The sequence below is a fragment of the Trichomonas vaginalis genome, chromosome V, assembly GCF_026262505.1.
Source record: "Trichomonas vaginalis G3 chromosome V, whole genome shotgun sequence".
Classification (NCBI taxonomy): Eukaryota; Parabasalia; order Trichomonadida; family Trichomonadidae; genus Trichomonas; species Trichomonas vaginalis.
Window position 1 is genome coordinate 4,623,998 of NC_067207.1, and position 27,472 is coordinate 4,651,469.

Here is a 27,472-nt window from a genome sequence, read left to right on the forward strand (position 1 = left end):
CACAAAAAATAAAAATTTCTTCCCCCTCTTTTATTTATGAGTGAAGTTTTTTCAGACAAAATTAGCGAGGAACCAACGAGAGAATTTAATGTGCAGTTGCCACCAAAGATTGTCATTGGACCACTGCGGTTCTTTGAACCATATGATTTTACTTTTTCCACAACAGCTAAAGGTAGATGGTACAATAGAAAGCTTCTTGACGTTTTCTCGGAAGAATTTAAGCATGTTCCAAGATCTGTATTAGAAGATAGAATAAAGAATGGAAAAATTAAAGTAAATGGAAATCCAATTTCTGTTGATTATGTTATTCAACAGCATGACAAGATAATTCATACGGCACCAAGAATAGAATCTCCAGTATATGATATCTCTCCTACTTTGATTGGCGAAACATCAGATTACATCGCAGTTTTCAAACCAGCTTCATTACCAATTCATGCCACAGGCGGATACTTCTACAATTCGCTAATAAAACAGATCGGTGCTCGTTATTTCCCTGTTCACAGACTTGATCGTGTCACATCTGGAATTATTGTTATGGCTAAATCAGACAGCGCTGCAAAGAGATTTACAGAAATGCTGAACAACAATAAGATCGAAAAAACTTACATTGCAAGAGTTCTTGGCCAGTTTCCACCAGAAAAGAAAATTGTTGATTTACCTATTATAGAATCTGCCGAATCTCGAGCTAAAATGGTATGCAAAGAAGGTGGGAAACCATCTCAGACAGAATTTGAACTTGTTACTACAAATGGTAAAGAAAGTATAGTTAAATGTCATCCAATTACAGGAAGAACCCATCAAATTAGAGTCCATCTTGCATCAATAGGATTTCCTATATCCAATGATGTATTTTATGGTGGAACAACTGCTTCTTTAACTCCTGAAGAAGAATCTGCCCTCAAAGAAGCAAAATCAAGAGGTCTCCTCGCAGAAGAAATCGAAGAAGAGTGGGTCAATAAAGAGATCACGTTTCAGATCTATCTCCGTTCTGTTCATTACAAATCAGAATTGTTCGATTTCTCGATAGATATGCCAGAATGGGCAAAACTTGATTGAAATGTTTATTTCTAGTTTTGTAATAGAGAATAAATTGTTTTTTTATAGATTATAGAATTGAAACATGAAGTTCATTTGCTGGGAGAATTTTAACTGACTTTTTGATCACTGTTTTTGCAATTATCATTGTTCTTATGGATATACAGCCGCTTCAGTGAATAAATCAATTAAATTGATACTAGATGTAACACAGTTTTCACAAAAATGTAGTCTTTAATAGAGATTAAGATTAGAAATTCAGAAATAAAGCCATTTAAGCACTATGAATTAGATAATTATACACTTTAAATTATTGTTTACTAATTTATTCAATATTTCACTGATTTAACGTGATATATGGTAATTAGTGTTAAAATAAAGCTAAGTCCATGATATATTTTGCTCATTTCACCCGAAAAATATATCAAAAAATTGATTTCAATAAAAAAAACTTCAAAAAAAATTTGAAATTCATTTTTTCAATTTCAAAAATGTTAGAAATCCATTCATTTTCAGGATTTTGAATTTTTTTTGGAAAAATTTCAAGACTTAAAATGACCTCAATAGCTTGTTTTGTAGCTATGATTGACATATTCAAACTCAAATCCCGTTTCACAGCATTTTTATCTTTATTCTAAAGAATATAAAGCCTCGCATTCAAAACACATAACAAAAAAGCATATGTGATCAATGAACCTTCTTAACAATTGATCTTCAACGCATTCATATGATTTTCCTGTTTAACTTACATGTTTACTATTAAAATAAGACGTGTACAGTACGGAAAGAGTCATAAAATCATCAATGTCCGTCTTGGTACTTAACAAAAATTCATTTACTTTCACCAAAAATTATTTTTTAATTACAAAATGTAAGTACTCTAGAAACTGTGTTATGATATGCAAGTGCAGTCTATTTACTTCTTTGTTTTCGTTTTTTTTTACGAAATTAAACTATCTTCTTTATTTAAAATTATATCTTTAATATTCAAAACAAAACAAAAACAATTTTTTAAATAGTACCCATTGTCATCTCAACTTCTCTTAAGATGAGATTAAAAGCAGTTTCTGCATCTGCTTTATAAGAATTTAGAGCATCCACAGCTTCATCCAGCTTCGCTTTTGCATCTGCGATGTTTTTCTGTCTTTCGACTTCGAATTTCTTCTGGTTGTTCAGCACATTTTTCAGTTTCTCCTGAAGTACATCTGTAGATTCATCTTTCTTTTTTGGTTTTGAAACTGAAAATTCTTTTTCAAGGCTTCGTTGAAGCTTTTCAAGATCAGCAATCTGAGATTCAATATCACTTTGTTCATCGAGTAGTTGTTTTTCTATTTCATGAGGATCTTCTTGACTTAGTTCTGCCTTTAAAGCATTAATTAAAGCCTTTGCTTGACTAAGACGATTTTCTTTGTCATTACTATCAGGAAGAGTATGATTTGGAGGCATATTTTCAACGAAGTAAGGAGCAAATCTATCATAAGCTTCATGAGCACCCTCTAGATCTTTTCTAAGATTCATAATATCCTTCTTTGTAGCACTTTGTTTTTCTAATTCAGTTTGAATTTGTTTAATAATGGCTTCTTTCTTGAACTTAATCTTTTCTACTTCGTTTGCATCAAAATTAAGTTCTTGGACCTTGGTTTCTGCAGAATTTCTTTGTTTAACAATTTCAGAATATTTATTTTGAGATCTTTCTAATTCCATTTGCAATTTTGTCATTTCCAAGTCCATAGCACTACTTTGGCTCTCTAATACTTCTGTTTCTGAGATTAGCTTTGTAAGTTCTTTTTGAAGTGTGTCAATATTACTTTTCTTTTCATGAATGATTTTAGCTTTCTGATTCATCTGTTCCATTTTTTGCTCGGAAAAGCTAATCTGGTTTTGGTAATCTTCTATTTTATCTTTGCACGATTTAATTGCAGCATCATATTGTTCTTCAAACGTCTGCGCTATCCTCTCTTTAATCGGTCCGTCATCATCATCACGGCCAAGTTCTTCAAATTCATGGTAGAAAGCTAGTAAGTTATTAAAGTTAGTTTCTGCGTAATTAGTTTCTTGATCTTGAGGAAATTCATCACCAGTCTGATATAATTTGAGTAAATCGTAGAACCATACTAAAGGGGCCATAATATCTGCAAATGACTGAAGGTTTCCAATAGTTTGAAGGTGAGTTTTATTAACTTGATGTGGACAGCCAATATATCCTAGAAAATCTTTGATAAACATGTAATCGACTTTATCCTGCTTTAGATCTATCGGAAAACATGAAAAAATTGTATTTAGAATTAACAGGTAAGTTTTTGAGTCTAATTTAGCAGGATCGAGCTTAAAACTATCTTCTGTGATAGTTTCCATCATTTCTTGAATTCGTGTTACAATTTCTTGCTTGCTAAGCTTATTTTCTGATTTTTTCTTGCCAGTTTTTGGTTTTCCAACTTTACTAACTTGAGTGAGATTTTGTGTTTTAGTAGTGTTTTCTGATTGGGCTGGTTTCACAGGAATACGCGATGCTTTCATTGGTATCCTGGACATCATAAAAAATAGCCGTTTAAGAATTCGAAAATTTCATGATGATTTTAAAGAAAAATAATCTACTAATGCATATTAGCATGTCCTCATTAAGTCTTAAAAATTGAATGATGGACGTTTTTTATATTTTTTTTTGGAGATAAATTTTTTTATAAAAATATGAATTCCCAGAAATCATTCCAAAATATTACAATTCTTCCAAACAAAGTATTCTTTTCCGTTTTGAGGTCAGAGCCACGTAGCACCCCTCAGATGTTATATTTCAGCGTAGAAAATGAACCTCATTTTCAATATCGAGGTTTTTTTGATGATTTTGGACCTCCATCTTTACTCCAACTTTATTCATTTACCAAAATGATCGAGAATTTTATGACCCAGTCAAATATGATGCTTCATTTTTACGTTTCACCTAACCAATCAGCGAAATCAAATGCAGCTGTTTTTATTTCAAGTTTTAGAATGCTACATTGCAAAATGAATGCAGAAGAATCATTTAAACCACTACGTCCAATATCATCAACACTTAAACCTTTTCGTGATGCTTCAACTCTTCCGTCAACATTTGATTTATCGGTGTTAGATTGTTTACGAGGTCTTCAACACGCAATTGAACTCGGATGGTTTAATATTGATACCTTCGATCCAGAGACTTGGGCAAGAATTGAAGCAATCGAAAATGGCGATATGAACTGGCTCATACCAAACAAATTACTTGCATTTGCATCACCATATTCGACGAATATCCTTCCAGGAGGTTTTAGAGTTGCAACTCCAGCAACTGTCATCCCAGAATTCAAAAATCTTGGAATCACACATGTTATTAGACTTAATAAACCATTTTACGACTGCGAAGAATTTAAACAAGCAGGATTCAAGCATACCGAATTATATTTCCTCGATGGAAGCACTCCACCGCAACATATTTTAGAAGATTTTCTAAAAATTGCAGAAACAGATGAAATAATAGCTCTTCATTGCAAAGCTGGTCTTGGAAGAACGGGAACTCTTGCAGGCTGCTACATGATTAAAAATCATGGTTTTACAGCACGAGAGGCAATAGGATGGATCAGATTGTGCAGAGCTGGCAGTATTATTGGTCCACAACAACAATATTTATTACAATATTATAATGAAATGCAAAGACCACAAACAGACGCTAACCAAGTACATGAACCACTTGTTCAACTCGGTTCGCACTCAAAGAGATTGATTAGAAATACAGGAAAAGGAATTAAAGTAAACGATAACGGAGAAAACAACAGGAAAGGCAAATGGAAACGACAAGATACAGCTCGTGCACCTATAAGAAGGCCATTCCGCCCTGCTGGAGATAATTTATGCGTTAGAGCAACTCCAATTAACTCTTTTCATCCTCAGCCAAGGAAAATCAACCAAAAGGAAGTCAATCGCGGAAATTAATATATGTTATATATGTATTTTTATGTTGTTTTTTATTAAATAGATTGTTTTATTGATAAATTTGTTTAAGTTGTCTCTTGATTTAAGCAATTACACATGTTCATCTTAAGTTACATAAGCTAGGTCAACATTCTCTTGCATTCATTCCTTGATTGGCAATGAATTATTTCGTAATTATTTCATATTGCATATCATATAACATGAGTACTCTAATCAATTCTGGTATCAACAAGGTATCTCTAATATAGTTTACATTTGAATTAATTGCATTCAATATTCTAATAGAAATTACAAATATCTTTTGTAATCGTTTCTACTATAACTGTTACTTAAAGATACCACCAATGGTTCGTTTGGAGTATATAGATAATCCCTAATCATTTACAGTCGGGCTAAATTTTTGGAAAATCTTAAATTTTTCAATAAATTTTGCGTGTAAACCATTCAATTCAAACAAATTTTAAATAGAATACGTCACAATTTTTAAGAATTGAATAAAAAAAATTTTTTTTTCGTTTTGTTTCTTTTGGAAAGAGAAAAAATAAAACACAAATAATTTTACAAGTATTAAATTAATATACAGAGTAAAGCTTCGCGTTAATTGCAGGAGCTTCGATTGGAGGGAAACTGTGATGTAAAGCGTCAGCGTGATCTTCGTTAAATGATTCTTTCTCAATCTTTTTAAGGTGTATATCAGGCTGCAGCGGCGATGGCTGTATTGGTGAAGCATGTTCGAAGAAAGGCTGTACATGAGGTAATGAAGGTCTTGGATTTTCGATATGCGGATATTGCTGCATGAGAGTAGGAAGAGTAGATGGGGATTGTACTAGTATATGCGATTGAGGCTGTGGAGGTGTTAAAATTGGAGTTGATTGTTGTGGAGGAGTTGAAGATTTTATAGGGGCAATCGACTGCATTGGTGGTATAAAGATGGTCTGGTTTTGGTAGTTCTGGTAGTTTTGGGCTTCTTGAGGTACAACTGGAATAGAATACATCGGTTGAACGAATTTTGGCGTATAAGATTGAGGATGAACGTAAATCTGTTGAGCGGGGGAATTATGGGATGGCGGTGAAACTACTTGTGCTAGCGGATTTATAGCAGAAATGGTTCCATTGTGAATTCGTTTTTCTTTAACGAGCTGTTTGTATTTGTATCTACATTGAACATCACTCCTGTTTTTCATTTGGGAGGAAATTGTAGTCCAAGCTTTATTTCCATGAATAGAAATCAAATGAATAAGAAGATCTTCTTCAGCTGTTGACCACTGCATTTTTGAGATTTTTGGATCTAAACCTCTGAACCATCGCTGCGAACACTGTGACTTGGTTCTCCCGTTTCCAACAAAACGAGAAATCGAAGTCCAATTTTCTAATCCACAACGTAATATACCTGCTATAAGGCGGTCGTCTTCATATTGAGACCAAGGACGTGATTTCTTTCGTTTTGATTCGGTGTCATCTTGAGGTTGAGTAATTTGTTGTTCGGGAATCGGTTGTTGACCAATTTCGATAATAGATTTGATGTGTTGTAGAGGTTCTGTATTTGGAATTATTTGCTTAACGTTGTTCTCGAGCAAATCAAACGGTATTGCTCCGGCAATGTAATTTCTTAAATGCATCGCTACAAGACTTCTAATTTCTGGGGTTTGAAACTGAGAATCTCCAAAGTATGTCAATGCAACATCAGCAACACTATTGATTACTTCCGGGTTATAATGTGCTGATGGATGATGCATTTTGAATTTATTTTTTTTTTAGTTGAAACCTTTTTTGTAAACAATTTTGAAAAAAAATGTTGTTGAATTATTGAGAATATCATTACTTGAACATGTTTGTTGTTGGACCATTATAATAAAATTGAATGAAGGATTGAAATTTAAGAACGTTATGTGCTTTCATTTTGGCGCATTTTACGGTTCCTTCAAATTGGAAATAAAATATGGCATTTTAAGGATGTCAATTTGGAAGAAAAGTGAGAAAATTCCTAAAATGCTAAAAATGAATTTCCAAACGTATTTTTTATCTCATTTTTTTGATTTTGAAAAAAATTTGGAGAGAAGATCTCTTCGTTTTTGAATTTTATCACGATGGTTTTAAAGTATATTAGACACATGTATTGATATTACTATTTTTGTATATTTTGAGAGAAAATCCCCAAAAAGTAAGAAAATCTAAGAAGGTTTGAGAAAATATATAAACTATTGAAAATTTGAATTAAACTTCTAATTTGGAAAAAAGAAATTTGGAAAGAAGAAAAATCAAAAATTGAGATTTAGACTCAGCATCAAATGGAGAACAAAATGTTTCTTCATATGAAGGGAAAAAATTTTCTTGTGAACAAATAGAGTTTTTAAAATTTTATTGTATGTAATGAAATAAACAAATATTAAAATTATTTTTTGATAACAAGAAAATTCCCAACAAAAATATTTGAGACAAAGAAAAAAAAGAAAATTGAAAAATATTACTCTTCTTTATATTTCATGAGATTTTAAATTTATTCTCATAAAATTGACAATTTTATACGTTTAGATGAAAATAAGTGATTTTGCTTGAAATAAAAGTTATTGTTTGCTTACAGCTATCAAATAGATTTTGCTATTTTGATTAAAATTTGTTAATCAAATTAAAAATTTTTTCTAAATATCTTAAATATCTGGATCACTCACTGATACAATGAATTGAACGATAAAAAAATACAAACTCAAATAAGTTTTCCTGTTTTTCAACTAAAAAAAATTATGCAAATTAAATTAAATTGTTTATTCAAATATAAAACAAAGATGAAGTAATTACAGTTATTCATAAACTTTATGAATAACTCTGTAATTGGTTCAGATTTTCGTAAAAATATTTTATTAATATCGATAAGAATACGTTTACCTACTATCACAACATATCGATAAACAAGAGTAGAGTGATTTTTTATCATCGAAAATTTTTTAAAAGCTGTAAGCTGGAAGGAAAAATCTTGTTTTTTTCTGAGTTAGTTGTAGAACTATTGATGTACGAGTTATCATTGTGATGTAGAAGGATGTCAATGTACTGACTGAAGGATATGAAGTGAATGAATTTCATTGCATTTCAATTTGATCAAAATTTGTTGAAATGATATGAATGTGTCAACATCTGTATCACTCTCTTTCACTCCTTCCCTATTTTTTCGAAAACGAAAGCTAGCTCAGCTTTCGCTGAGCGAATTGACACTTTTGATGCCCTAAACGTACATATTCTCAAATTTATCGAAAAAATTATACCACCCAAACTAGTATATTCTTATTTTAAATATGATATTATCCTTAGAAATCACACTAGAATATATTTAAATCAACTTTTAAAAAAGTTCGAATCCTGCGCGTCTCACTTTTTAGATTTTCCAAAAGGAAAATTATATTCTCCTAAAATGAAAACAATTTTCCGAATTGACATCCTTAGGCATTTGTTATAGAATTTTAAATCAAGTATTTTCCATCAATAAAACATTTTTAATTATTTCAATGAGTTTTCTCAATTCCTTTGAAAATCTTATAGGAATATTATGCTTATCATATCATGCTAAGTAATATAATCAAATTCAATGACTTTTAGCACTTTTTGAATCACTTATAACAATTCCAACCAGAAGCATTCTATTAAGAGTGTAATCGCATTTTCGTTTCGAGGTTCTCAAAAGTGGTTAACAAACAAAATGTCGCAGTTTTTTTCTTCAAAGTGAAATTTATACACATATTATTAATTAGGACATGCCATTAACTAATTCGCAAGTATTAATTTTCAGAATCATTAGAGATATGAAAAGTGTCAAATCAACCATTTTGCATAAACACAATATCCAAAATTGTGATATAAGCAGAAATGCATGCGATTGACTTTTATTCGGTATGTTTTCCTTCTTTCATTAATCCAATTCTTTCATTAGTGCAATTTCTCTCCAATTTCTTCTTTTAAGACTGACTTATTTAATTTGCGTAGCTGATCTCTAATTTTATTTTTGTTATATACTATAAGGTTCATTCGAATATAATTCAACTCTTTTCAAAAAAATTATATCCTTAATAGATATGATTAACCAGCTGATTACATTTAAACATGTACCTCCATCACATTATAAATGCGAGCGAATGAGCATTTAAATGAATATTGCTGAGTATCCTTTGAAGATTGCAGTGAAATATAAGAACTAAGATATTTAAATTTAACTTATATATTATTGAACTAGCATGATACTTTTATTGCTCACACAAATAATTCAACTGATTCGTATCCCACTTATCAATTTCTTATTATATTAAAATCCAATCATATAATATAGATTATTCTCTTCAAATTCACTATTAACCATACGTATTTCTTATTTTTCACATTACATTCCTAATTTTTTTTTTAAATCAAAATCTATTCTTGAGCTATCATATATTGAATATGGAGGACAATGTTATTCAATAAGAATGAATGATTGAATAGTTTGTTTTCTATTCTTATTTCATCTTGGAATCAATAAATGCATATATATATATGGAAATCGTTACAAATGTAGGAAGTGGAATCATTTCTTAACAAAACCAGTCTATCAAAGCTATTGAATGCAAAATTTCATTTCATTCTAATTTGCTATGTGAATTGAGAAGGATCAGATTAGAAAGAGAAACGATCTAACTAGAGAACTTATTGGTGGATATGTTTCCGATTTTTGGAAGATTATTGATGATCCTTAGTCGTAAAATGTGAATAATTGCTTCACAATAGCCATATTTACTTATTGCAATAAATACACTATTCTACATTATGTATAACACTTAAATCAAAGTTTGTAATTAATTTCTCATTGAAAAATATAAATAAATGATATGATGATAAGCACTAATGTTATATTAACACTTTCTTGAGAACCTACATGCACATTTTCTTAATACTGAATCCAATCAGATCTTCGGCATTGGAATTGAATAATTTCTCGACCATTCATTAATAGTTAGCAATTACATATGATCAAGTACTCATACACATCATTATGCACAAAAAAACCCGATCGTAATTTTTAGCCAAAAAAAATTATTCTGAAATGTTTCTATTGTATATTCCCATTCATGTTTACAAATATTTATTTTTTGATATTCTTGATTTTTAGGCAGTGCTTAACAACCATTTTTCTTTGGCATTGTTTGTAACGCATTCAAAATAAATGATAGTAACCCACAAATTTTCAAGGATACTTTTCAATAGGCTGTTTGGACATTTAAGAAATACCCATTAATCGTCTGATATCTCTAGAATACATTTATCAAGCTTATGCACGTTTTTAAATTTTTTTTTATTGTGGCTGTAGAAATAAATTAATTCTCAATGATAAATACGGCGCAAAAAGGCCCTCCAGCCAAGAAACTTTTCCAAACCACGCTTATTGGAGTTCGAACAGACATGATGGCACAAGGACGAAATCTCCAGGAAGGCTTTAAATACATCAGACCTTTTTTCATTTTGCGATCCCAGTCAACATTTTTAAGCTCCCTATTGCAACACATAGATTCACTTGGGGGCTCCATGTCGATGACAGAAAAAGCCCAGCTTAAAAATCTGAAGAAATCAATTAAAAATCTTCAGGAGTGCAAATTCGGACATTTATTAGATACCGCTAATGAAGTAATCGTTTCAGTCAGATCCATCATATCCACTAAGAATTTAACTGAACGAGTCGACAGATGTTCTTCTTTATTACTTAAATCCGCTTTATCGATACGCCAAATCTCAACCATGCTTGATGCCAGAACTCGCTCTGATAATGAATATGAAAAAGTAAAAGAGCAACAATTCCAAATTAATTCACCAACGAAACCAGATGGTTCGATTTTAATCCCTGAGGACGATCAAAACATGTTTATCTGCCGTATTTGTGAAGAGAAAATCCCTATAGATAAAATAGAAACCCATACAAAGTTCTGTATCCAAGGATATATGAGCCATAAGTGCAAAGCTCAAATCCTTGCCACGATAGACCAAATATATAATGATATTGTTAATAAGGAACTCAAGGTCAATTGGCCGCAAAGCCAGGATATCATGGTTTCTTATCATTTTCCACTTCTTCATATGTCCCTCATTTTACAACATGTCAAGCACCTGGATTTCTCACAGCCTGACGCTCGCGAAACACTAGAGCTCCTCCATGTTGTTCTCAAATATCTCCAAAGCGGTGACAAAATCCGACCAATTTTAAATAAATGTATCAACGCAATCCGCGAATGCATACGCATCTGCAAAGCTATGAGTACAGCAAGCGCTGGTCTAAGCGATACCAGAATTAGCAAAAATCCAAAACCAATTACTTTCCAAAATGTTACGATCGCTGATTTCGAATTTATCAGGCGAATTTCTAGCGGCGCCTTCGCTACTGTTTTCATTGCAAAAAAGAAGCTTACCGGTGACATTTTTGCCATAAAAGTCATTCCTCGAACAACGGTTATTCAGAAAAACCAAACAAGCAGAATTATGACAGAAAAGGACATTCTCAAGAATTTTACGAACCCTTACATTGTTACTTTTTACTATTCGATTCTTGGCGAACGAAACCTTTATCTCGTTACGGAATTCGTACCAGGAGGAGATCTCTACTCACTACTCCAAGCCCTGGGAAGCTTCGACGAGGATTCCTCCAAAATTTACATCGCAGAAATTCTCCACGCTCTGAGGTACTTACGAGAAAACGGTATCATCCATCGTGACTTGAAGCCTGATAACATTCTTGTCACTAAAAACGGAACCCTTAAACTTACAGATTTCGGATTGAGCCATCAAGGCATTGTAAACCGCCAAATGTCCAACGAACCAGAGGATATCGAAGCAGAGCCAGAGATTGTTGGTACTCTCGATTACATGGCCCCTGAAATTCTTATGAATTTACCTCATTCTTTCGGTGTCGACTACTGGTCACTCGGAGCAATGCTTTTTGAGTTCCTTACGGGCGTGCCACCATTCCACGCCGATACAGATACAGAAACTACTAAGAACATTTTACTTAATAAAATTGATTTTCAGCCAGACGACGAAATGTCACCGGAAGCGAAAGATCTCATCAAGAGGTTACTCGATCCGAACCCAGAAACACGTCTCGGCGTTAAAGATATCAACGATATCTTCAAAAATCCGTGGTTGAAGGGAATTAACCCAGAAACAGCCGAGCCACCTTTCAAACCTCAGCTCAAGAGTTCGACAGATACACATTTGTTCGAAGAAAGATACCACTTTTCGCCATTAAACGATCAAGATATTCTTCACGACATCTCTGTTGCTTCTTCTCCTCAAACATCCGTTTCCAAGTTCAACCTTGATGACATTGAGGAAGAAAAGAGCCTCTCAGACTTCCAATCAATAGGTGTTGACAATTTGATCGACCAAAACATGAATATGGCGAAGAGATTGAAGAGCAGCAGCTTCACTTCGGATGATCTCGAACTCCCTCATGAGAATCACACTCAAAAAGGTACAAAGAAGAGGGCTCTCTCTACAAATTTCGAACCTTCAAAGTTTAACCTTGTTTAACTTTATATGTTTATTAAAGACTTGCGAATACTATGTTAATTTTCATCAAATTATATATATAATATTAAATCTAATGTTTTTATATTTTTTTTTAGAATTTAGTGTTTTTCTTATTTATAAACATTAATCAAATCTTATGTTCACTTGATTCAGTTTTATTAAATTAGTGTTTTTCTTATTTATAAACTTTCATCAAATCTTATGTTCACTTGATTCAGTTTTATTAAATTAGTGTTTTTCTTATTTATAAACTTTCATCAAATCTTATGTTCACTTGATTCAGTTTTATTAAATTAGTGTTTTTCTTATTTATAAACATTAATCAAATCTTATGTTCACTTGATTCAGTTTTATTAAATTAGTGTTTTTCTTATTTATAAACTTTCATCAAATCTTATGTTCACTTGATTCAGTTTTATTAAATTAGTGTTTTTCTTATTTATAAACATTAATCAAATCTTATGTTCACTTGATTCAGTTTTATTAAATTAGTGTTTTTCTATTTATAAACTTATCAAATCTTATGTTCACTTGATTCAGTTTTATTAAATTAGTGTTTTTCTTATTTATAAACATTATCAAATCTTATGTTCACTTGATTCAGTTTTATTAAATTAGTGTTTTTTTATTATTTATAAACTTCATCAAATCTTATGTTCACTTGATTCAGTTTTATTAAATTAGTGTTTTTCTTATTTATAAACATTAATCAAATCTTATGTTCACTTGATTCAGTTTTATTAAATTAGTGTTTTTCTTATTTATAAACTTTCAATCAAATCTTATGTTCACTTGATTCAGTTTTATTAAATTAGTGTTTTTCTTATTTATAAACTTTCATCAAATCTTATGTTCACTTGATTCAGTTTTATTAAATTAGTGTTTTTCTTATTTATAAACTTTCATCAAATCTTATGTTCACTTGATTCAGTTTTATTAAATTAGTGTTTTTCTTATTTATAAACATTAATCAAATCTTATGTTCACTTGATTCAGTTTTATTAAATTAGTGTTTTTCTTATTTATAAACATTAATCAAATCTTATGTTCACTTGATTCAGTTTTATTAAATTAGTGTTTTTCTTATTTATAAACTTTCATCAAATCTTATGTTCACTTGATTCAGTTTTATTAAATTAGTGTTTTTCTTATTTATAAACTTTCATCAAATCTTATGTTCACTTGATTCAGTTTTATTAAATTAGTGTTTTTCTTATTTATAAACTTTCATCAAATCTTATGTTCACTTGATTCAGTTTTATTAAATTAGTGTTTTTCTTATTTATAAACTTTCATCAAATCTTATGTTCACTTGATTCAGTTTTATTAAATTAGTGTTTTTCTTATTTATAAACTTTCATCAAATCTTATGTTCACTTGATTCAGTTTTATTAAATTAGTGTTTTTCTTATTTATAAACTTTCATCAAATCTTATGTTCACTTGATTCAGTTTTATTAAATTAGTGTTTTTCTTATTTATAAACTTTCATCAAATCTTATGTTCACTTGATTCAGTTTTATTAAATTAGTGTTTTTCTTATTTATAAACATTAATCAAATCTTATGTTCACTTGATTCAGTTTTATTAAATTAGTGTTTTTCTTATTTATAAACATTAATCAAATCTTATGTTCACTTGATTCAGTTTTATTAAATTAGTGTTTTCTTATTTATAAACTTTCATCAAATCTTATGTTCACTTGATTCAGTTTTATTAAATTAGTGTTTTTCTTATTTATAAACTTTCATCAAATCTTATGTTCACTTGATTCAGTTTTATTAAATTAGTGTTTTTCTTATTTATAAACTTATCAAATCTTATGTTCACTTGATTCAGTTTTATTAAATTAGTGTTTTTCTTATTTATAAACTTTCATCAAATCTTATGTTCACTTGATTCAGTTTTATTAAATTAGTGTTTTTCTTATTTATAAACTTTCATCAAATCTTATGTTCACTTGATTCAGTTTTATTAAATTAGTGTTTTTCTTATTTATAAACTTTCATCAAATCTTATGTTCACTTGATTCAGTTTTATTAAATTAGTGTTTTTCTTATTTATAAACTTTCATCAAATCTTATGTTCACTTGATTCAGTTTTATTAAATTAGTGTTTTTCTTATTTATAAACTTCAAATTATTGATAAATGGTAGGTAGTATAATTGAAAAATAGTCTTAAAATCAGAGAAAATAAGTTTTAGTCCATCGTTCTCGCAGTTATTTCCAACACTCTCTTGCACAAGTGGAAAAAGAAAATGATAAGGATGCCATTTATAGTCATTATTACTGCTCGAACAAATGCCGAAGTGCAAGGATCAGTTATTCTCGATTTTTTGCGTTTCAATTTAAGGTTGATAATTATCAAAACAAATTGAATTGCAACAATTATGTATGTATAACTATTAGGTTCGTTGTAGATATATTCAAAAATTAATTCATAAGCATCATCAGTGAATTCCTTGTCTGTATTAGTTTTTCCACCATTTGATTTTAAGAGAGCTTCTATTTCAGATTCCTCATGCAAAGAATTAAGAACATCTTGGTTATTTTCTTGTAAATGCTTCATTTCTTCTTGATGATTTTTAAGAAAATCTTCATTTTGTTTCCGATAACGTATAACAGCAATATCAAGAGGAGTCTGACCATTTTTATTTAAGGAATTTATTTCAGCGCCATGAGAAATTAATATTTCAGCGTTTTCTTTATTAGAAAATAATGCTGCTACATGTAGAGGCGTGTTTCCAAAAGAGTTTCTTTGGTTGACATTTGCACCATTTGAAATCAGAAATTCAATCATATCATTGTTTATATCTCCAGAAAGTAAGGAATTTTTATAATCATCAGGTAACTTTATGTATCCTACATTTTCTTCAAGAATTGCTTCCTTGACTTTTCTAGAATTATACATTAATGCATATGTAATAGCATTATTTCCATTATGGTCTGTTAAGCTGATATTTGCACCATGTGAAATAAGGAATTCAGCCATTTCTTTATAATTATATAGTGCTGCATAAATTAGAGGGGTGAACCCAAGATAGTTCTTGCTGCTATTTACATTCTCACCTCGTGAAATCAGAATTTCAGCAATTTTTATATTGTTTTTAATTGCTGCAATTTGAAGTGGCCTAAGATCTTCAATTTCTCCTTGGAGATTGATAGAAGCTCCATTCGCATTAAGTAATTCTACCAATTCAGTGTTGTTTGTATTTACTGCAATATTAAATGCAGATCCATATGTTTTATTTACTTTATCAATATCAATTCCTTGCTTAATCAGATAGTTTGCAATATCATTTTGTTTTTCAAAAGCTGCAACATGAAGTGCTGTTTCAGTATTTTCATTTACATAATTAATATTTGCACCTTCTGAATAAAAATATTCACAAAGAGATTTAATATGAAAAGCAGGAGAAAATACAAAACATCCATCAATATCATTAGTTTGTTTCAAATATAATAGAAATGCATGAAGATTTTTGTGAACACCACATTTATCTAAAGTAATCCTTATGCCGTATTCATTGAGATATAAAAATTGCTCACATTTGCTCACATTTTGGCACTTTTTTGTACGTTTGTCAAAAAATTGTGAGGAAGATCTCACAAAAATAGTCAAAATGTGAGCAAATTTTGAGAAGTGCTCACATTTTGACATACGATTATTTTCATACGTTTTTTTGATGAATTCTAATAAAACTTCATTATCACTTTCAGAACGAAGCGTAACTTTTCAGCACGTAACGCTCTATCATGTGTAGTGACATATTATTCAAAAAAACTCAGATTGCTTATCTTATAATAACAATTTCATTAGAAAAAATGCACGATTTCACGCTAAAACTTTGAAGCAATTCTTAAATTCGGATAAAAAATCGATATGTATTACACTTTAAACTTCAAAAAATGGTTCAAAATTTAGACTTAGTTTATCTTAACAATATAGCAGATTTTAAGCCGAACAAGTAGGAGTAATAGAAATAGCTCTTGAAAATAATTACAATTAGTAATATGTAAGTCAAAGTTCGAGTATTCTAATAAATAAACGTTCCGGATTTTCTTTACTACAAGAATCAATACTTAATATATAGAAGCAACAGTAAAAACTTATTAGAGATTCAAAAAGAAAGTTGACTAAAGAAAATCTTTTTATATAAGTAATTTTATTTTTTTGAAATACGAGATCGAATAAACATGTATTTTATTTTATTACTATAATAATACGTTTTTACATAGTAAGAAAGTTTAGAGACTGAAATGAAATTAAAAATTGAGAAAAAAATAAAGCTTTTCTATAAAAATTCATATTAATATATAGTATAATGATATTACAATTTATTGATAGTTGTGTTAGAAAAAAGGTACATTCACTATTTTTGACAAAATTTTAAATTTTCATGGGGTTGTAAATCTTATAATAACTAGATGAATAAGGAATAAATCCCAGTATGATGTAGTTATTTGTTGTTAATTCGAATGTGTTTAGAGGTAAACTTAGCTTGTGAGATATATATAAATAAAGTGTTAATGCTTTAACCGCTCTTGGTGGAATGACATATAATTTTGTATCCTTATAAATAAATTTAATGTAGTTTTCCATTTTTGTCACTTTTTAAGATCTTACAAAATATAGTTGATTTTTATCACTATTGAAATAAGATAAATAATGTAAGGACTCTAATTTTGTTATAAATATGAATGAAAACAGTAAAATGGATAACTTAAATATATAAAAATAAATATTGGAACAAAGCTATAACAAATTTTCATTCTTATTTATAAATTGATAAACCAAAGTAATACATTTTATTACATTTCGTGTAACATATACTAATATATAGATATTTTTTGAGATAATGTATTTATCTGTAAAAATTGTATGTGATCAAATTTGATTGATAAATTTATTCAGTAATAATAAATTGCATGTACAATATATTATTGTCTTGCCATTTTTTTGCTCATAATAAAAAATCTTTAAAAATGATAACAATAAAAGAGTATTAAGTAAAAATTTATACATCCAAAATATATTTCAGTAACAGCATAATACGCCTATGCTAATTTTTAGTTCTTAAATTAAATAGATGTCCCTAATCCCATAGATATTCACCAAACTTGGCAAATTCTGAACGTGATCTACATATCCCTAGCAAGTAGATCATATTGGTATACGTATCTTGATCAAATAAAAAGAATATTTGTTGAATAATTTCTGTTCAAATTAAAAGTTCTTCAACTTACGGTAAATCTATCTGCCTTAAAAAGTATTACGATATTATGCAAAGTCAATTTTCTCCAAAAAAATATTTGAAGATGATACTTTAAGTATACCAAAAATACAAGAATTTTGAGAGAACTCAATGAATTTTTGTGAAGGTGGAGTTAAATTGAGAAGATTTTTGGTCAGAGAAAAACAAAAATTACTATCTGATAAAATGGTATTAAAATGAAAAAAGTTTAAACAAAGGAAATGAAGAATTTATATTATATTAGAATTTAAAGAGTAAATATAAAAGATTGAAAGAAAGAATAATAATAGGATTCTTGAATGCAACATTTGGAATGATGTTTCCAGTTGTAGATGTGTTAAGCAAAGAGAGATAATGATAGTTTCTTGAGTTTTGAGTTAAGCTTGTTGTAGATGAGAGAGAAATTTTGACGAGACTGAGGAACTTCATTTGGAATGATGTTTCCAGTTGTAGATGTGTTAAGCAAAGAGAGATAATGATAGTTTCTTGAGTTTTTGCAATTAACCATCCTCAATGACTATTGTTTTAATATAATTTTTAAATTTTTTAAAACTGACATTTTAGTTGTATATTTTTTCTAACAAAGGTACATTCACTAGGTGATAACAGTAAAATGGGATGAAAATATGATAAATAGCATCCCTATATAGTGCCAAACAATATTTATACGGGCCAAAAAAATTTGGCTAGAGATTTGGCGAGTTATAAAACTTAGAAAATTGAGAGGGATATTTTTATTTTTTTTTTGGAAAGTTAAAATTGCGATTAAAAATCGATTTCCAGGAGAACTAAGCATCTCATCATATATTTAAATCGATAAAAATATTAAATAATAGTTGAATAGTATAACAACGTGAAATTATGGCTGAATCTACAGAAAAAATGAACATATTTGACATTTTTGAAAATTCATACGTTAGATGGTGACAGACTCATAAACTATACTTTAGCTAAGATTGATATATGGTTTCAACAACACATGGTTAAAATTGTAAAAATATTTTAGATTTCAAAAAGGTATATATGGTAATATAATGGAACAAAGTCAACAAATAGCATGTTAAATATGTTATAATTAACTTTTTATTAGATCCAATAGTAGATATCGAATGGTTTCCAGCTTTATGGTTAAATATTTTCTTTTCGAGCTTCTCTTTAACTGTTGTATTAAGGTTGTAAATTTTTGATGCTAGAAACTATGGAATCTTCTTTGCTGCTGCATTTTTCTTGAGAGTTCTTGCAATTTCGAATAGATCTGCGCATTGTATGAAATTGAGGCTTTAAAATATCTTGAAAACAGAATAGGACTGCTTTTCCAAAGGAATGCTTACTTGTAAATCAGAGAGTTTCAAAATTGAGAGCAAGATTATCATCATAACTTTCGATTTTGCTGCGAAAAAGGAAGACAAGTAATTAACAAATCATTTACTGTTGTTCATCAAAAGAAGAAAACTTTGATAACAACTAATGATGATAAAATCAAGCTATCTTTTAATATTTTAAATTGATAAGACATTCAAAATATTTGAATGGTTTAAAATATTTTCTTTTAATTTCTATAAGATATTATCATGATTATATAATAAAATTTAAATTTTTATTCAAAAAGGCAATATTTCAAACTTTTAATTTCAAAAATCTTAATTCTGCAATAAGTGTATTTAATTGTAGCAAATTTAATGATCCTTCGTCATGCTTAGCAATTTGGAACTCATAAATTAATGATTTCTTCAAGTAAAATTCTGCATTATTTCAAAAGTCAATAATTCTCTAGTAACTTTTCTTCAAACCCTAACCATTATAATATATGTAAAATAGAAAATAATTGCAAAGAAAGATAGCCGAATTTACTGGGTAGTTCTTGTGATGCGAAATAATTGCAAATTAACACCTAGTTTTAACAGCATCAATCTCTTTTTGCTCTCATTTAAATGCATTCGCACACTTTAATTTTGAAATATAAGAGTTTTGGAAATTATCAAATTTATCTGCTCAAATACTATAGATCTTCATAAGTGTTAATAGAATCACCAGCCTTACATATAGTGTTTAATATAATGATGCACATCATACTGGGATTTATTCCTTATTCATCTAGTTATTATAAGATTTACAACCCCATGAAAATTTAAAATTTTGTCAAAAATAGTGAATGTACCTTTTTTCTAACACAACTATCAATAAATTGTAATATCATTATACTATATATTAATATGAATTTTTATAGAAAAGCTTTATTTTTTTCTCAATTTTTAATTTCATTTCAGTCTCTAAACTTTCTTACTATGTAAAAACGTATTATTATAGTAATAAAATAAAATACATGTTTATTCGATCTCGTATTTCAAAAAAATAAAATTACTTATATAAAAAGATTCTCTTTAGTCAACTTTCTTTTTGAATCTCTAATAAGTTTTTACTGTTGCTTCTATATATTAAGTATTGATTCTTGTAGTAAAGAAAATCCGGAACGTTTATTTATTAGAATACTCGAACTTTGACTTACATATTACTAATTGTAATTATTTTCAAGAGCTATTTCTATTACTCCTACTTGTTCGGCTTAAAATCTGCTATATTGTTAAGATAAACTAAGTCTAAATTTTGAACCATTTTTTGAAGTTTAAAGTGTAATACATATCGATTTTTTATCCGAATTTAAGAATTGCTTCAAAGTTTTAGCGTGAAATCGTGCATTTTTTCTAATGAAATTGTTATTATAAGATAAGCAATCTGAGTTTTTTTGAATAATATGTCACTACACATGATAGAGCGTTACGTGCTGAAAAGTTACGCTTCGTTCTGAAAGTGATAATGAAGTTTTATTAGAATTCATCAAAAAAACGTATGAAAATAATCGTATGTCAAAATGTGAGCACTTCTCAAAATTTGCTCACATTTTGACTATTTTTGTGAGATCTTCCTCACAATTTTTTGACAAACGTACAAAAAAGTGCCAAAATGTGAGCAAATGTGAGCAATTTTTATATCTCGTTTTTGTTCTCTCAAACATAATTCAATGAGATATTGATTGTCTATTCTAAATGAAGCATCACGACATTCTTTAGAGACTTTCCCGTTAAAGTTATCTCTTAATAACCTGAAACAATTAACTGCTCCTTTTCGCAACAACCTATAATTAATTCATTGAGCTTGTATTCTCTATTATTATTCAAGAAATTCAATAATTTTTTATCATCATCTTTTATAAGAATTTCAAGAAGGTTAACAGCAACGACACTATCTGATTATGCAAGAACTTGGATATCATAATCACTTTCACAATGATATTCTTCATAAATTCTTTTAATTAACTCTAAATATCCATGACGATAATGTAGCCTTACAAAGCCAATTTGCCGTATCAAATGGATTATCTCTTGTGGTTTAAAATATCCAGTATCTATCAAATTGTCCTTGATTTCATTATATAATCCTGTTGTTGAGTTTATTTCATTTGAATTTATTTGGTATATTGAATCCCATGTATCAATGTATGCCTTGTACTTATTCATAAGTGAAGTACTTAGGGCTTGGTCCGTTTCAATTAGTTGAATAATAAAAAAGAGCATCATGGGTTTCGAATCGGTATCAAAAATATTAAATTTCCCAAAAATGAAAAGTTATCAATTTTCCCAATTTATAGGAAAAACTGAATATTTTTAAACTTTGTAAATGTTCTAATGACATGGTCTTCAATTTTGGTCTTTAAGGGTTCCGACCGACCACCTATCTCCTCTCAATTTTCATCAACTTCATAGCATCTTGTTGGCTCACATGATAGATATCTTTCTTTGCTACCATACACAATATGATAGTAATCCTTCATATAAAGATATACATATATGGTAGGTGAATCTCAAAGTCACCATATTGCCTTAAAGAAAGCATTTTTTACCATCATTTCTTCATTTTTCCTTATTAAAAGTACTTGGTAAAATGCCTCGAGTTGCACCTAAAAAATTCGATTTTTTCGACTCTACGGAAATGAAATCAGGACAAAGTGTATAAAATAATTGCAGTTAAACTCTGCTTCAAAAATCAAATAATTACGAGATATTAAATTTGATTACATTAAAATATGCTTTTCTAGCAAATACAAATAAATGTTATGCATCTAAACCTAATGAAGTATATCGTTGTTGAATGAACATCCACATTTTACTTGCCCCTATACAAAAATAATGAAAATAAGAATGAGATAACTAGCTCATTTCCAATTAAGCCTGCCATAATATCCAACTCAATAATGTTTAGCATATTTCGTTTCTAGATATAATACTCTACATCACAATTGTGATAATAAAATTATATCTATAGTGTGATTACGTCAGGAGCCATTGCAAGTAGCATATTTCAATCAAAAATGCAATAAAAGGATTTTCTTCGCACTAAAATCCATCATTTATTTGGAAAAGTATAAAAAAATATTAGATCTTGTTTTGACAAAATTACAGCTTGGAATATGAACATAAGGTGTTGATTAAAGCTATAATATTACTGGTTTCATAATGATGATAAACGTACAATTTTTTGATTAAATTTCAAAATTTCTATCTAAAAACACCAAAGCAAGAAGGTTTCCATATAATCCATTACTCACTAAACAAGCAAGATATCCCAGCTTGGAAGCAATTTAATCAATAATTCCATTTATTGATACTTTTTATTTGATTTCAATTAACTCTCTCGCAAACAATAGATTTTTACTCCGTATTCTCCCTTAAAAACCTAATGGTATTTCTTTGACAAGTTGCTAAAATAGTTTCAAAACATTTTTAGCATGAATTATGAATTATCTCATAAAGTTATTAAATATTACCACTCTGGCTCTACAAACATTTCTATTTCGGCACCACAAAAACTACTTTGCTAGCATCAAGTATAATCTTTTGAATTTGAAGATCTGAAAATCTTATTTTTGCTTTGTGAAAAAATGATAAATAGATTCATAATCTCTGATAATTAATAATACTGTTTATAATAAAATTATAAGCTAATTCGTTCTTTAGTCTGCCTACTTCTTTGTCACGTTTCACTTCATTCTGACACGCAAAATCGACGAATTTTACGTGTCAAAAATTTTTATTTTCGAATTTGACATCAATATATGCATATATATAGGTCATAGATTATCCCATTAAAATCTTAAAAACATCGGTTGAATATTCATGATTTTTCTCACTCAAATGGAGAGGGTGAAAAAAATCGAAAAAATTCGAAAAAAGGAGGGTTGAAAAAGAGTCATCGATAAAGACTTCACTTAGAGGCATTTTTAAATACTATATATTATAAGGAGGAATGATGTACCTGGGATTCGGATTGAAACCTCGTATTCGCCAAGATATGACCTTCCAAAGTTGAAATTTTTGAGAGGAGATAGGTGGTCGGTCGGAACCCTTAAGATCTCACTGCCTTAGTTTACAACTATTCAATTTTTTTGCACTTATATATACTTTTTCTCTATGATAGAATTGATATTTTTATGAATAAACTTAAATATAGCATACATTGATCATACTCGATCTTTTTATTGTTTCAAAATCTAAAAAAGATCTCTTGAAGAAGACTCAGGGTGTAAATAACGTTATTTTTTTGTAAACTAATGCTCTGATTTCATAAGGTTTTTTTTTCAATCACCCCATGCCAATTTCGAGAAATTTGAACTAAAGTCGGATGGGCATAATTGCACCCTTACACACACTTTCACATCATTCTTCTATAGCTATTTTTTTTAATTCCTCACAGACTTTCTCAAAAATTATTGTCAATTGAGAAGCTCATATTTATGTTGAGGATATACAATATCAATGTATACATTAAGGGTTTCGTTTTGCGAAAAAAACGTACAATACGCAATTTCGCTAAAAAAACATTTAGCTAGCAATTTCGACCTTTGACTCCACTCAAGACGTCACTTTTTTAATTTTGCGGTATCATATTTTTGGAAAATCTTTATGAATATTATATAAAAAGTCTCTTTAATATCTATATTTCATATTTTTATCGATTTTTAAAGTTTTTGCGAAAAGTATTCAATTATTTTTGCTATTTGGTCGGGTAAATGTCAGATTTGCGACATTTTCTGATATGATATTCAGATTCTACGTTGATAATAATGCTTATAGAACCCTCTTGCTATTGTGTCAAAATTGCGAAACCGATAGCAAAAATATCTCGCAATATCAAAATTGAGATATTGAGTGAATTATGCATTATAGAGATTAAAAATCTGATTTGTGAAAACATCTCATCAGTTTCTAGCTAATTCAAAAATCTTTACTATCTTATTCGATTAAAATGAAAAGGGAATAGTTTCATTATGCTTTAAATGACAGCCTTATAATATAATCATAGTTTTCGCTCAATATGCAGCATTTTTTTTTCGAAATCTATGGTCAATATCCTAAATACTGATTGCTTTGCATTCATATCTCTTACATTTTCTATACCCACATCACTATTCATTGCTATTCCTATCTTTTTCATTTTTGTTTGTTTCTCATAATTTCTCAAAAAACACGATAACTTGATATTTGTAAATATCATACTTTATAACGTAAATAAGAACTTGACCTATTAAGAAAAGCAGTAATGAAAAGAAAATCTGAAATTCATAAAAATTACAAGTTTCTGATGACAATTAGCTTAATTAAACCAGGTACAAGATTATATAATTGTATTTTCTATCCAATTATCCATATAATATCTTATCCAGAAAAAATAACTTGATCAATACCAAATGATTTTTTAACTAGTAAATAAAGTATTTTCTTTACACACACATTGTATATCATAGTTTTTTTTTGGTTTCGCAAAACATCCAAAAACAAATATGCTATAAAAGTGACAATTTTAGCAAAACGAAACCCTTATATACATTAACCTAATTTATATAAAATGCAAATTTTCGGAATTTAGAATTTGCTAATAATTGCCAAACACCAAAAATCAGAAGGAAAATAAATCGCTGAGGTTTGATATAATATATGGGTTTTATATTATGTATGAATATCATGTGTTTGATCTTCAAAATTATGCGTCCATGGAAGATCATGATCGTATTGTACATATAACACAAGAATGTAGTTTTACGCAAACTGGTATAAGCAAAAAATCAAATTTAAATAGTTTGGAAATAAAAATTTTTTAGAATAAATTAATTAATATTTGGTTACATAATGTGTTTCTGTGTAAGCAATAGAACTGCTGTCAATAATTCTTAAATATCCGTCAGTTCCAACAGAAGCAATTCTTCCATCCTGAAGTTTGAGTTTACCAGATGTACTAACAAATAGTAACTTCTTAGCGCCATCAAAAACATAAGCATAATAGTCTGGCTTGAGAGCGTCCTTTGGGCATGGACCTTCAATGCATCTCCTGGAAACTGTCTGGTAAACAAGGGCTCTGCCATCTGCAAGATTCCAGAGTCTTAACATCTGAGAATCCTCCTTGACTTGATAACTTGAAATCGGGCTGAAGAGAAAGAACAGCATGAAAAAGTGAAATTTGTCATCGTTTTGTGAGGTTGTACAGAATTTAAATAGTCAACTGATATATTATCATAGGTAATGAATTTAAGAACGAATGATTGAAATTTCATGAAACCATAAAATTTGAGAATTATCAGATTCTTTGAGCTCGTTTGGTATAAAATCAGATGCTTACAGATCATATGGCTCATAGAATTACTAACACAAGAATTCTTAAAAATTGATTGTTTGAATTTGATTTTTTTTATACAAGCTTTGTATTAACAAAAATTGATTTGTCAAAAATCGGATCAACAAAAATTTGTATCCACGAAAATTTGTAAAGCCAATTTAAATTTATTGTCCTTCAATTTCGCATTATACTATATTGTGCTTTTAATCCAGTACATGATTATATACAGGAGGCTTTGAGATTTGACATGGCAAATAGTAAAAGTGACTTTTTAACAATCGGAATGTGAAATTTGATTGCACAACCTTATTGAACGAACTTACCCGAGATAAAAATGGCTTTTGTATCAATTCATGTTTGCTTATTTTTTTTACGTTTGTCCTTGAAAGCAAATTTTGAATTTCAATTTTCTTTCCTTCTTTGAGCTCATAAACAGAAAAGACTTTAATATTTTATTAATGATCAATGATATTTTATTTTAAAAACAAATATAATTAGAAATAAAGAAATTATGAAAATCAGAAAACAGCTACATTAACTTTATCTTCGCGAATCGTCACCTCTTTCATAATTAATGCAGAAGTATCAAATTCAAAGAGATCTAAGAGTTCTTTCTGCACATAAAGTTTGTGATCTTCTAATTCCATGCAGTTAACGATGTATTCGGCATCTCTGAATGGTCTACCTAGTACTCTTGACTTCTCAATCATCTGTTCGGTTGCAAAATATTAATTTGGCCACCGTAAGTAAGAGCGTATCTTCCAGAGTGATATTGGAAATTACACTTCTTAGCGAACTCAAATACCTTAGAAGCAATGGATGGAGATGAAACTGAGCATGTGAAGACTAATGATGAAAATCTTCCTTCAGCAAGGATCAAGAAATCGAGAGACTTTTTGTATTCGGCAAGAATTCCATCGTAATCTGCTTTTGTGACTCCTTTGAAGAATAATAACAAAGCATTTTCAACTAATGGAGGTCTTTCTATCTTAGAATTCTCGCAGAGTGAGTTAATGATGTCTGTTCTTGATGATATGACATCCGATGACTCGTCTTTCATGAAAAATTCAGTGGGTGTTGAGAAATATGCCATGAAAGGTGAAGTACCTCGGCCATAGATGACACTTGTAGGGGTTCTGTTCTCAAAGAAGTGTTCTAGTGCTGATGGCGAGACACCACAGCTGATTAATGCTTCTCTGAGCTCATCAACGTTCTTTGGAAGTTTTCCGAGTATTTTGACAGCGCAGCCAACGTTCTCTGTGATCTCTCCTGATTGGTTGAACCTCAATACTCCGAATAAATCGTAGGAAGCCGTATCATTCCACAATTCTCGAACATATTCTGTGAAGTCGCTCGAATCTATCTTATCACCTGTAATAAGCTTGGTGAATATGTAGTTTGAACGACCAATATGAACAGGAATTGCGAATAATAAATGAGATGATTCCCAAAACGTCCTCATTAGCTTCTTGAGCTTCGTCATGAACACAAAAAAGGCAAATGCAGCAGCATGTGACATAAGAAGCATCAAAATTCTGCTCCAAGAATCATCCGAAATTTCTCCAACGATAGGAACCATATCTTGAGGTTCTGCACGTTGGAAGAAGTGGTGTACGCAACGAACATCATGTTCATGAGGACATTTATCCATCATATTGTTACATAATCTTGATTCAAGTAAAATATGCTCGTAATAGGCCATAAATGGGATAGTGATGTTCAGTGGGCTCTCAGGAAGCTTCTGTGGTGTTATTAAACTGTTCGCTATTACTAATCTTCGTATACCAAGAATAATCGGGATTAAAACGAAACCTAAGGCCAAGTTCAGGGAGAAGAAGAGCATAAAAACAGATTGTGGTTTCGGAGGAGCCAAAGCCGGATCTTTCGAAGACAATATCGTATCATATTGTTTTTCAAGCATCTTTCTAACAGGATATTGTAGGGTAGAGAAGACAAGGAACATATCATTCTTCAGTTTATTGAAGATCCATCTCATTGCCGAGAAGAGCAACAAAGAAATTAAAACAACTG

The 27,472-nt window shown here is 29.6% G+C and overlaps 8 protein-coding genes across 8 annotated transcripts, besides 4 other annotated features; 3 read left to right on the forward strand and 5 right to left on the reverse strand.

Moving 5' to 3' along the window:
• Positions 1 to 35: 35 nt before the first annotated feature.
• On the forward strand, positions 36 to 1,196 carry TVAGG3_0278620 (pseudouridine synthase protein; the record flags this gene model as incomplete). The annotated part of the gene is made up of 1 exon (XM_001311732.1): positions 538 to 1,059. One exon carries the CDS (start codon positions 538 to 540, stop codon positions 1,057 to 1,059), a length of 522 nt encoding a protein of 173 aa, XP_001311733.1.
• Positions 1,197 to 2,049: 853 nt separating this feature from the next.
• TVAGG3_0278630 (kinetochore protein Ndc80 family) lies at positions 2,050 to 3,573 on the reverse strand (the record flags this gene model as incomplete). The annotated part of the gene is made up of 1 exon (XM_001311731.1): positions 2,050 to 3,573. The coding sequence occupies one exon, from the start codon at positions 3,571 to 3,573 to the stop codon at positions 2,050 to 2,052; it is 1,524 nt and encodes a 507-aa protein (XP_001311732.1).
• Positions 3,574 to 3,736: 163 nt separating this feature from the next.
• On the forward strand, positions 3,737 to 5,018 carry TVAGG3_0278640 (protein tyrosine/serine/threonine phosphatase protein; the record flags this gene model as incomplete). The annotated part of the gene is made up of 1 exon (XM_001311730.1): positions 3,922 to 4,986. One exon carries the CDS (start codon positions 3,922 to 3,924, stop codon positions 4,984 to 4,986), a length of 1,065 nt encoding a protein of 354 aa, XP_001311731.1.
• Positions 5,019 to 5,505: 487 nt separating this feature from the next.
• On the reverse strand, positions 5,506 to 6,819 carry TVAGG3_0278650 (RNA polymerase II transcription regulator recruiting protein; the record flags this gene model as incomplete). The annotated part of the gene is made up of 1 exon (XM_001311729.1): positions 5,559 to 6,722. The coding sequence occupies one exon, from the start codon at positions 6,720 to 6,722 to the stop codon at positions 5,559 to 5,561; it is 1,164 nt and encodes a 387-aa protein (XP_001311730.1).
• A 3,434-nt stretch (positions 6,820 to 10,253) lies between these two features.
• TVAGG3_0278660 (STKc MAST like domain-containing protein) lies at positions 10,254 to 12,557 on the forward strand (the record flags this gene model as incomplete). Its single annotated transcript, XM_001311728.2, has 1 exon — positions 10,330 to 12,522. One exon carries the CDS (start codon positions 10,330 to 10,332, stop codon positions 12,520 to 12,522), a length of 2,193 nt encoding a protein of 730 aa, XP_001311729.1.
• Positions 12,558 to 14,721: 2,164 nt separating this feature from the next.
• TVAGG3_0278670 (positive regulation of myosin-light-chain-phosphatase protein) lies at positions 14,722 to 15,321 on the reverse strand (the record flags this gene model as incomplete). The annotated part of the gene is made up of 1 exon (XM_001311727.1): positions 14,722 to 15,321. One exon carries the CDS (start codon positions 15,319 to 15,321, stop codon positions 14,722 to 14,724), a length of 600 nt encoding a protein of 199 aa, XP_001311728.1.
• A 729-nt stretch (positions 15,322 to 16,050) lies between these two features.
• Positions 16,051 to 16,867: a terminal%2Cinverted (terminal inverted repeat of MuDRx-3N1_TV transposon ID:TVAGG3_0278680).
• Positions 16,051 to 16,979: a mobile genetic element.
• A 1-nt stretch (position 16,980) lies between these two features.
• Positions 16,981 to 20,769: a mobile genetic element.
• Positions 19,953 to 20,769: a terminal%2Cinverted (terminal inverted repeat of Phantom-3 transposon ID:TVAGG3_0278700).
• A 4,170-nt stretch (positions 20,770 to 24,939) lies between these two features.
• TVAGG3_0278710 (uncharacterized protein) lies at positions 24,940 to 25,279 on the reverse strand (the record flags this gene model as incomplete). Its single annotated transcript, XM_001327481.1, has 1 exon — positions 24,940 to 25,272. One exon carries the CDS (start codon positions 25,270 to 25,272, stop codon positions 24,940 to 24,942), a length of 333 nt encoding a protein of 110 aa, XP_001327516.1.
• Positions 25,280 to 26,147: 868 nt separating this feature from the next.
• TVAGG3_0278720 (uncharacterized protein) lies at positions 26,148 to 27,362 on the reverse strand (the record flags this gene model as incomplete). Its single annotated transcript, XM_001327480.1, has 1 exon — positions 26,148 to 27,362. One exon carries the CDS (start codon positions 27,360 to 27,362, stop codon positions 26,148 to 26,150), a length of 1,215 nt encoding a protein of 404 aa, XP_001327515.1.
• Positions 27,363 to 27,472: the final 110 nt, after the last annotated feature.